The sequence below is a fragment of the Macaca mulatta genome, chromosome 16, assembly GCF_049350105.2.
Source record: "Macaca mulatta isolate MMU2019108-1 chromosome 16, T2T-MMU8v2.0, whole genome shotgun sequence".
In the NCBI taxonomy this organism is placed as follows: Eukaryota; Metazoa; Chordata; class Mammalia; order Primates; family Cercopithecidae; genus Macaca; species Macaca mulatta.
The window spans coordinates 48,718,956-48,731,033 of record NC_133421.1 but is presented as its reverse complement, the minus strand read 5'-3'; the positions used below and the strand labels follow the sequence as shown (position 1 = coordinate 48,731,033).

The following is a 12,078-nucleotide window of genomic DNA, read 5'->3' as shown; positions in this document are numbered from 1 at the left end:
GGATCTAGGTTGCACACTCCTTATGAGAATCTAACTAATGCCTGTTGATCTCAGATGCAACCATTTCATCCCCAAACCTCCCACCCCTCCCTGCACTGGCCCATGGGAAAAACTGTCTTCCACGAAACGACTCCTTGGTGCCAAAAAGGTTGGGAGCCACACTTCTACATTACTAATTTTAATGGCCTTCTGTCTTTTTCTCAGTTCTTGTCTTCATTGATCTATCAGTAGAATTTAACACATTAATCATTTCCTTCTTTCTAAAAAAATTAATTCACTTGGCCTCTAGGATTTCTCATATATAGTTTTCCTTTGTATGTCACTGGCTACTTAATGTCGGAGGGCCCCAGGGCTCAGTCCTGGGACATCTCTTTTTTATACTCACTTACCTACAAGGTAATTTCATCTCATTTTTGTTTCAGCTATCATCTATGTGTTGCAAACATTTATCCCTATATAAATGACTGCTTTCCACTGAACTCCAGACTCATATAACCAACTACTTACTTAACATCAGTAGGAGGTCAAAGAGACATCATATTAAACTTAACATGTCCAAAATTCCTGATCCTGTCCCCATCCCAAAACCTGCTTTATCCACAGCATTCTCCATTTCAACTGACACCAACCCTATCCTTCTCGACATTTAGGTTAAAAGTCTTACTCGTTATCTTGACTCATTTCTTTCATACTTGACATAAAATGTACCAGAAATTCTGATGGCCATACCATAAAAAATATATCAATAATCCAATGACTTCTCACAATCTTCACTATAAACAACTTACTCCAAACCTCATCTTTTCTTGCCAGAATTTTTGCAATACTCTCCTAACTGCTCTCAACTAAGTGTCCACCCATGTCCACGTACAGACTGTGTGTTCTCAACACAGATCTCCAATCTAGTCTTGCCAAAACACAGTATTATCATGTCACTCTTATTCTCAATGCCCTCCAGAGCCCCCCTCCGCCCCGCCCCACATCTCATGCTGTGTGAAAGGCTGACAATGATCTGCCCTCGTTACCTCTCTAATCTCATCACCTATTATACACCTTACACCATGTGCTTCAGCCACACTGGTCTCTTTATCATTCCTTGAACATTCCAGGCACACTCCCACCTCAGGATTTTACACAGGCTGTTTTACATGAATTTCTCTCTTACTTCCATCAGATCTTTGCTCAGATGTCATCATCTCAGTAAGGCCTATGGGAAGCATACTAATTTCAAATTGCAATCCTCCCTAGGCATTCCCTATTCTTCTTCCCTCACTTTTCTCTGTAGCTCCATGGGAACACGGACATGTTTCTCTCTTGTTCAATGCTAAATTCCTGTAACTCAGAACAGTGCCTGGACACAATAAACACTAATTAATGCTGTTGATGAAATGACTACATCTTAGAGATGTTGATTTTTTTAAGTTGTTACTATGAAAAAAAAGCTCTTCATTCTAGCAAGTAATTATTTAAATCTAAATTGTTCTTCTTAGAACAACTTCTAAAGATGTTTTAAAACTCTGGTTTAAAGCCTTAGAATCTGGTCAGGCGTGGTGGCTCAGGCTTGTAATCCCAGCACATTGGGAGGCCAAGGCAGGTGGATCACTTGAGGTCAGGAGTTTGAGACTAGCCTAGTCAACGTGGCAAAACGCAGTCTCTACTAAAAATACAAAAATTCGGCTGGGCGTGGTGGCTCATGTCTCATCCCAGCACTTCAGGAGGCCAAAGTGGGCAGATCACTTGAGGTCAGGAGTCCGAGACCAGCCTGGCCAACATAGTGATACCCTGTCTCTACTAAATGTACAAAAATTAGCCAGGCGTGGTGGCGGGCGCCTATAATCCCAGCTACTCAGGAGACTGAAGCAGAAGAATCGCTTAAACCCGGGAGGTGGAGGTTGCAGTGAGCCAAGATCGTGCCACTGCACTCCAGCCTGGGAGACAGAGCAAGACTCTGTCTCAAAGCAAAGAAAAAAGAAAAGAAAAGAAAAAAATTAGCTGGGCATGGTGGCATGCACCTATAATCCCAGCTACTCAGGAGGCTGAGCAGGGGAATTGCTTGAACCCAGGAGGCGGAGAATGTAGTGAGCTGAGATGGCACCACTGCACTCCAGCCTGGGTGACAGAGCAAGACCCCATCTCAAAAAAATAAATAAAGCCTTAGAATCTATATCAATTGCCAAGATACAAATAGAAACACCAAAAAGACTTTGTGCTCATGGAGGTCAATCTAATAGGAAGCCTAGACATGTCAATGAATAACCTGCATATTATAATATGATAGAAGTATGCACAACATACCAATATCAAGGTTGACAAAGACTACAAAAAGCAAAAGAAGGCTTAAGAGAGGCAGTAATATTTTAGCTTGCTTAGTAGGCATTCAAAGAGGTAATAATAGTGTCAAATAAAGAAAAGCTGCAAACAGGAAAGTTATCAAAAAATAAATACATGTGGCATATTCAAGGAAGGGTACAGAAATCTAGGTATGGTTAGACAAGAAGCTGGAAATAAGATAGGACATTTTCTAACCTTCTAGGAATATGGTGAGACACAAAGATCTTAAGCAGAAAATTGGCAGATCATATTTATGGTTAACAAAGGAAGTGCTTATGATAGTAAAAATTTGTTAGAGATTACTGATATAGATGAGGGAAAAAATGATGATCAAGGATTCTTAACCATTTTTGTGCCACAAACTCTTTGGACCATCTGGGGAAGCCTGAGGAATATTTCCCAGAATAATACTTACAAGGCATGGGGAAAAGACATATAATTACAAAGAAAATGAACTATATTAAAGTATAGTATCAATATACTAAAAATAAAGTGTTATAGTAATGTATATAATCAATTAATACTAAAATATTATATAATCATAATAATTTCACAGTAGTGATGAGTAAAAACAATATTTTAAAATATATTCAATAATGCAAGACACTTCAAGATATATATTTCATATATAAAGTGATATGAGTATCTCTGCATTTTCTATTGGTAACAGTCTCACAAGCATGGTTAATATTTTTGTCATGTATTTTCCATGTTCATAATAAAAAGGAAATGCTTACTTTTGGTTAAAGGATAGTGAATATAAAGATGTAAATTTTCTTCCTATCCTGTTCATGGATCACAAGAACTCCTCAACTAGACAAAGTGGATGTTCGGGCAACAAGATAGGAAATGGAAGAGATATTTATAAAGAATATATTTCAAATAAATAAACATCCTCTGGAAAGTTAAAAAAAATTGGCAAATAGATAAAATAATCCTAACCTAAACTGGATTGGGTCCAAAGAGTAAAAAGGAAATACCCCTATATCAACTGTTATTTAACAGTTTCCTTTACTTGGCTAAAAAGAGCACAGACAAACAACGGTAATACCGCCAAAACATGATTCATTTTCAAGATGAATCCCTCCCTGTTCAATGGTTTACATTGTTTTTGACCAGCATCAGACTGTTTACCCACACAAACTGTAAATACATCATTTTTAGAACTAACCAACAACAATGCCCATTTTGTTATGACATGTAAGATACAAAAAAACATGAAGAAAAATGACCATCACTGTAAGGTCCATGCTTCAAAAATGAGAAAAACTACACAGAGAAATAGAGGGAAATAAAATTTTAACACGTGTTATCTATCAGGAGGAATAGGTTGTCTGAAATTCCTTGCTTTCCAAAGGAAATCTTAAGTACAGCAGCATAGTCAAACAGTGTAGATTCTCCTCTCTGAGATTTCTGCAAAAAACATGAGGAGAGACATGAAAGCAATAAAGCTCAGCGAAAACAGTGTATTTTGACTTGGAAATCTAGTATTGCTCTTTAACTACTGTCCTTTTACAAATGACAAAATCTTTCATTGGAACTTTGCAACCTTCAGCAAAAGTATATTGAAAGATATTTGTTCGCAGTCATTTAATATCTGTCTTTTCCCATGGAATAGAAGATCCATGAGGGTAGGAATGACCATAATCTTTTGTGCATATTATGCTCGAAGCCTAACACAGAAACCTCTTATGTGGTTTGCCAAATAAAGAAGCAAGAATAAGAACAAAAAAGAAGCTCAAGGGAATATTTTCTGAAGACATATAAATGTAGGGATCACAAATTCTTCTTAATTTACTAATACATCTGTGGTTTCTCTTACTGACCTAGCTGCCCCATGTGTACAGTGAATCGCTTTGCCAAAAGATTTTGGTAAAATTTTATGTTAAGAAAAACATTTAACACAAAAAGAAAAGCCCCCAAAGAACCTATACTACACATCTACATAGAGAACACAATTTTAACACTAACACCAAAACATGTAACTAGTTAAGTCTGAAACAAAACGTCTTACAAATAGCTGAAAATATCAATATCTCATAGCTTTCTAAATTTTATTTTATAAAAATTCTATTTTTTTAAAATATAAGCATTGTTTTTTCAATTTTTATTTTATGTTTAGGGGGCACATGTGCAAGTTTGTTACATGGGTAAAACGGCATGTCGCTGAGGTTTGGTGTACAAATGATCTTGTCACACAGGTAGTGAGCATAGTACCCAACAGGTAGTTTTTCAGCCTTCACCCCCTCCCACTCTCCTCCTCCAGGAGTCCCCAGCGTCTACTATTCCCATCTTTATGTCCATGTATACTCAATGTTTAGTTCCCAATGACCTTTTGCATCTAGGACTGATTCTAAAAACTTTCAACCTTAAATATCATGGGTCACTAGTTAAGTTAAATACACATGAATAACAATCATTCTCATTAAAAATAATAGAACAAAAGCATAAAGTATGATCTCAGGAGTAGAGAGGTCCCATTTTTTTGAGTTACAAAAGTCCCGAGGATAACATTTACCTATATTTTTTCAGTCTATCTTAAAGCTTCCTACAGTATGTATGTGTGTGTATATACACACACACACATCTGGAATTCATCAGATACTACAAAAGAATGTGTAATGTGGTCAGTATAGAAGCTGAAACAAATTAAGAAAGGTACATACTCAAAAGAATTACAAAGAAGTACTCAAATACGTGAACACACATATTCATAACAGCACTATTCACAATAACCAAAAGGTAGAAACAACCCAAATGTACATCAGTGGATGAATGGATCAATTGTGTTATATTCCTACAATGGAATATAATTTACCCACAAAAAGGAATGAGGTGTTAATATATACTACAATGTGGATGAACTTCAAAAACATTATACTAAATGAAAGAAGGCAGAAACAAAAGGTCATATATTCTATAATTAAATTTATATAAAATACACAGAACAAGTAAATTTAACAATTTACAAAGCAGAGAGTGGTGTTTGCTAGGGGTTTAGGGGAAAGAAGAATGAAGAGTAAGTGCTTAAAGAATATGTGGTTTCCTCTTGGAGTGAGGAAAATGCTTTGTAAACAGAGGTTGTGGTGGCACAACATTATGAATGTACCATCACGTTTACATGGCGAACATTATGTTATGTAAATTTCAGGTCAATTAATAAAATAACAATGACTTTCTGTGGTAACCATAATCTCTCTATATAAGATTCCCCAATCTTGAAAACCTAATATGGTCACCCATCAAGGGGAATCTGCAATGCTCCAGAAAAGCCAACGTTTTCTATTGTTCTAGTGGGAATGAAATGGTACAACCACTCCAGTGTTATTTATCAAGGTTAAGATTCATCTACATTATGATCAAGAATTTCCACTCAAAAATTAGTATGCATATTATCCCCAAACCTGAAACCATGCAATGTACATCAGCAGTAGTAGAAAGGATAAATAAATAGAAGTACAATGGAATAAATGAGAGCTGTAAATAAATGAACTAAACCTACCTGCAACAACAAAACTTAATCTCACAAATATATTAAAGAAGCCAAAGATATCAAAATATACATACTCTATAATTTCATTTACATAAAATGGGAACAACAGTGTTTAAGGACACTTGCTTAGGAGTAGAACTATTTTAAAAAGTAAAGAAGTGGTTACCATAAAAATGAGAATTGTGGTTTAATGTTATGCAGAAGGTATGCAAAAGAGAGATTCCAATAATGTTCCATTTATTGATTGGGATGATGGTTACACAGCTACTTGCTCTAAGAAAAATTACTGAGATACACTATTTTTTGTTTGTTTTTCCTGTGACACATTAGCAGAAATCCCACCAATCCCATTTTAAAATAAAATGCAGCTGGGCTCACACCTGTAACCCCAGAACTTTGGGAGGCTGAGGTGGGCGGATCACAAGGTCAGGAGTTCAAGACCAGCCTCGCCAACATAGTGAAACCCCATCTCTACTAAAAATACAGAAAATCAGCCAGTCGTGGTGGCAGGCACCTGTAATCTCAGCTACTCAGGAGGCTGAGGCAGGAGAATCACTTGAATCTGGGAGGCAGAGGTTGCAGTTAGCCGAGATTGCGCCATTGCATTCCAGCCCAGGCTACAGTGCAAGACACCATTTCAAAAAAAAAAAAAAAAGCAAATGGTGCTCTATCTAAAATACACATTACCCATGACTATTTCTTTCCAACAATAAATACTTCTTAATAAACTACAGTGTCCCATTGAACACAATGTTCTGAAAGAGATAAGTAAAAAGGAGGTTCAGTTCCCTGGAGTTATAAAAATAGTTCCAAGTTTTATATTCCATAAATATGATACCAAATATCCCTTATATATTGAAACAGGGAGTTAAAATAGCATGGTAAAGATCATCATTACTATATTGGCTCCAATTTATTAAATGATTTAATAATTAAGAATTTCATATAAGCCTAAGATCTTCTTTTTACATGAACAGACTATAACAAGTTTAGTTTTACCCCAGATCTGTAAAAATAAGGACAAAGGGAAGGAAGATTCAAGACAACAGTGGAGACAGAAAATTACCATGCAAGGGTGACCCAGAAGGGCTGCTTGATAGACCTGGAACAGGGCTACAGCGACCTCCTTGCTTAGACGTCAGTTCTTGTTCAATCTCTTCCAGTCCAGCACTTTTCTGGAAACGGCTCATGCGATTCACTACTCGTGGTGACATATGTGTACGAACACAAGGCTGGCCACCATAAGGGTTGATGGGGAAAACGTGGGAAGTACCCCGGAGAGTACTGACCACAACCCAGCGACAGTCATGGCTGAAGCAGATGTCTTGTACCTAGAAATGAGATAAGAAAAGATACAAAAATGTCTCAAACTACTTGGATTTATCTAAGAGTATCGCACATCACCAAATATGAATATAAATGATTGCCTCATTATCAAATGTACCTAAGATCAGGTAATAAATAAAAATTTATTCTACAGATGAGTTTCACAATGACGGCTGACCAAAACTCCATTAGGTAGAATGTTATTTCAATAGTCAGGGATACAGGATCTTGAAAAGAGGTGAAATGCAAAGAAATTAGGATCTTAAAACACTCAGTGCCCTTTGCCCCCCAACACACACACATAACTGATAACAATAATAACTCATGTATCTGCAGTGGCTCATGTATTTGCAAACTTTTTCTATAAGAGGCCATATGGCCTTATAGGATGTAAAAGCTCTACTGTCTGTTGCAATTACTCAACTCTACTCTTGGACTGTCAAAGCAGTCATAGAACATATGTAAATGAATGAGTGCAGTTATGTTAAAAAAACACATACAAAACTTTATTTACAAAAACAAGTGGTGAGCCACAGACCTAAGCCAGGGAAAGTTAATTGGTAAGACACACCATACAGTGAATAAAGAATCTCCAGTATTTTTGAATTAGCAAATTGAATTTACTACCTTTATCTCAATATCAGTCAACTGGTGACAACTTGAGCAAAAATATCTCCATTTACTTATTTGAGAAAAAATTAAAGAACGCTAAGGAAAATTTGATACTGTTATAAGCATTTTTAAGCATAGCCTCTAACAGGAAAGCAGGTCACAGATACTTAAGTTTTCTACACTGACTAAATTAATTTTCCACCACCTAAAACAATTGTCAAATAGTGTTTTTAAAAATCCAGACAAGAGAAAAAGCACAGTAGAATAAATATATTTGTGAATGAAACTTAACATGAAAAAATATATGGATACAGTGAAAGCAGTACCAAGAGGGAAGTTTATAGTTATAAGCACCTAAATTAAAAAAAAGGAAAACTTCAAATAAACAATCTAACAATGCATCTTAAAGAACTAGAAAAGCAAGAGGAACCCAAACCCAAAATTAGTAGAAGATAAATAATAAAGATCAAAGCAGAAATAAATAAAATTGAAATGAAGAATACAAAAGATTAACAAAATGATAAGTTGGTTTTTTGGAAAAATAAACAAAATTGACAAATCTTTAGCTGAACTAAGAAAAAAAGAAGATTCAAATAAAATCAGAGATGAAAAAGGAGACATTATGACTGATACTACAGAAATTCAAAGGATCATTAGAGGCTACTATGAGCAATTATATGCCAATATGTTGGAAAATCTTGAAGAAATGGATAAATTCCCAGACACATACAACCTAACAAGATTGAACGATGAAAAAATCCAAAACCTGAACAAACCAGTAACAAGCAATGAGACTGAAGATGTAATAAGTCTCCCAGCAAAGAAAAACCCAGGACCAATGGCTTCACTGCTTAATTTTAGATGTTTTACCAAACATCTAAAGAAGAACTAATATCAATCCTACTCCAACTATTGAGAAGAATAGAGGAGGAAGGAATACTTTCAACCTCATTCTACAAAGCTAGTACTACTCTGATACCAAAACCAAACACATACATCAAAAAGAAGGAAAGAAAGAAAGAAAGAAAGAAAGAAAGAAAGAAAGAAAGAAAGAAAGAAAGAAAGAAAGAAAGAAAGAAAGAAAGAGGAAAAAAACAAGAAAGAGGGAAGGGAGGGGAGGGGAGGGAAGGGAAGAGGAGAGGAGAGGAGGGAAGGGAAGAGGAGAGGAGGGGAGGGAAGGGAAGAGGAGAGGAGGGGAGGGAAGGGGAGGGGAGGGAAGGGGAGAGAAGGGGAGGGGAGGGAAGGGAAAGAAACCTACAGGCCAATTTCCCAGGTGAACACTAATGTAAAAATCCTCAACAAAATACTAGTAAACCAAATTCAACAACACATTAAAAAAAATCATTTATCATGACCAAGTGGAATTTATCCCAGGTATGCAAGGACAGCTCAACATACACAAATCAATGTGACATGCTACATCAAGAGAATAATGGATAAAAACCATATAATCATTTCAATTGATGCTGGAAATACATTTGATAAAAATTCAACATTACTTCATAATAAAAACTCTCAAAAAACTGAGTATAGAAGGAAAATACCTCCACACAAGAAAAGCCATGTACAATAGACCCACAGCTAGCATCTTACAGAACAGGGAAAAACAGAAAGCCTTTCTGCCAAGATTTGGAACAAGACAAGGATGCCTACTTTTATCACTCTTATTCAACAAAGTACTGGAAGTCCTAGCCAGAGCAATCAGACAGGAAATAAAAGGTATCCACACTGGAAAAAAAGTCAAATGAGCCTTGTTTGCAGAACATATGATCTTATATTCAGAAAAACCTAAAGACTCCACCAAAAAAACTATCAGAACTGATAAACAAATTCAGCCAGGTTGCAGGATACAAAATCAACATACAACAATCAGTAGCATTTCTACAGGCCAAATGTGAACAATCTGAAAAAGAAATTTACAAAGTAATCCCACTTACAATAGCTACAAATAAATAACTAGCAATTAACCAAAGAAGTGAAAGTTCTCTACAATGCAAACTGCAAAACACTGATAAAAAGTAACTGAAGAGGACACAAGAAAATGGAAAGATATTCCATGTTTATGGATTGGTAGAATCAATATTGTTAAAATGTCCATACTACCCTAAGCAATCTACAGATTGAATGCAATCCCTATCAAAATGCCAATGACATTCTTTACAGAAACAGAAAAAACAATCCTAAAATGTATACAGAGCCACAAAGGACTCGGAATAACCAAAGTGATCCTGAGCAAAAAGAAAAGAAAACAAAACAAAACAAAAAAAAACTGGAGGAATCACATTACCTGACTTTAAATTATACTACAGAGCTATAGTAACTGAAACAGCATGGTACTGGCATAAAAGCAGACACATAGACCAATGGAACAAAACAGAGAACCAAAAAACAAATCTACATACTACAGTGAACTTACTTTCAACAAAGATGTCAAGAACATATATTGGGGAAAACACAGTCTCTTCAATAATTAGTGCTGGGCAAACTGGATATACATATGCAGAAGAATAAAAATAGATCCCTATCTCTCGCCATACACATAAATAAAAATGGATTAAAAATTTAAATAAATCTAAGACCTCAAACTATGAAACTACTACAGGAAAACATTTTAGGAAACTCCTGAACATTGAACTGGGCTAAGATTTCTTGAGTATTACCCTACAAGCACAGACAGCCAAAGCAAAAATAGACAAATGGGATCACATCAAGTTAAAAAAGATTTTGAACAGCAAAGGAAACAATCAACAAAGTGATAACCCACAGATTAGGAGAAAATATTTGTAAACTGTCCATCTGACAAGAGATTAATAACTAGAAAATATAAAGAGCTCAAACAACTCAAAAGAAAAAACATCTAACAATCCTATTTTAAAATGGGCAAAAGATATGAATAGATTTTCTCAAAAGACATACAAATGGCAAACAAGTATACAAGAAGGTGCTCAACATCAATAATCATTACAGAAATGAATATCAAAACTACAATGAGATATCATCTCCCTCAAGTTTTAAAAAAGGGCTTTTATCCAAAAAACAGGTAATAGCAAAAGATGGCAAGGATGTGGAGAAAAGGGAACCCTCATACGCTATTGGTGGGAATGTAAATTAATACAACCCACATGGAGAACAATTTGGAGGTTCCTGAAAAAACTACAACTAGAGCTACTGTATGATCCAGCAATCCCTCTGCTAGGTATATACCCCAAAGAAAGGAAATCAGTATATCAAAGAGATATCTGCACTCTCATGTTTATTGCAGCATTATTCACAATAGCCAAGATGTGGAAGCAACCCAAGGACCCATCAACAGATGAACGGATAAAGAAAATGTGGTATATATACACAATGGAGTACTATTTGCCATAAAAAGAAAGAATAATATCCTGTCACTTGCAACAACATGGACAGAACTGGAGGTTATTATGTTAAGTGAAATAAGCCACTTGCAGAAAGACAAACTTTGCATGTTCTCACTTATTTGTGGGATTTAAAACTTAAAACAATAAACTCAGCCAGGCACGGTGGCTCATGCCTGTAATCCCAACACTTTGGGAGGCCGAGGCAGGCAGACCACTTGAGGTCAGGAGTTTAAGACCAGCCTGGTCAACATGGTGAAACCTCGTTTCTACTAAAAATACAAAAATTAGCCTGGTATGGTGGCGTGCGCCTGTAATTCCAGCTACTCCAGAGACTGAGGTGGGAGAAACTGTTGAACCCAGGAGGTGGAGGTTGCAGTGAGCTGAGATCGCGCCATTGCACTCCAGGCTAGGTAACAGAGCGAAACTCCCTCTCAATCAATCAATCAATAAAACAAAATAATGAACTCATGGAGACAGAGAGTAGAAGGATGTTTACCAGAGGCTGGAAAGGGTAGTGGAGGGAGGAGGAGGGAGTGGGGATGGCTAATGGGTACAAAAAATAGAAAAAAAATGGATAATATCTGGTATTTGATAGTACAACAGGGTGACTGGAGTCAATAATTTAATTTTACATTTTTAAATAAATAGAATGAATAAGACCTACTATTTGATAGCACAATAGGGTGACTACAGTCAATAATAACTTAATCATATATTTTTAAATAACTTAAAGAATATAATTGGGGCCAGGTGTGGTAGCTCACACCTATAATCCCAGAACTTTGGGAGGCCAAGATCAGGAGTTTGAGACCAGCCTGGCCAATGTGGTGAAACCCCGTCTCTACTAAAAATACAAAAAATTAGCCGGGCATGGTGGCGCACGCCTGTACTTCCAGCTACTGGGGAGGCTGAGGCAGGAGAATCACTTGAACTCTGGAGGCGGAGGTTGCAGTG

General features: G+C 36.3%; 1 protein-coding gene across 24 annotated transcripts in view; it reads right to left on the bottom strand.

Moving 5' to 3' along the window:
- Positions 1-12,078, bottom strand: part of BCAS3 (BCAS3 microtubule associated cell migration factor) — a 712,862-nt gene that overhangs the window by 402,819 nt on the left and 297,965 nt on the right. For all 24 annotated transcript variants that reach the window (XR_013406305.1, XR_013406308.1, XR_013406307.1 and 21 more), the window contains exon 15: positions 6,891-7,155. Coding sequence is in view for 19 of the 24 variants with exons in the window: in XM_077970813.1 (XP_077826939.1) it covers positions 6,891-7,155 (265 nt within the window). In the remaining 5 variants the exon portion in view is untranslated. The remainder of the gene's footprint in view (positions 1-6,890; positions 7,156-12,078) is intronic.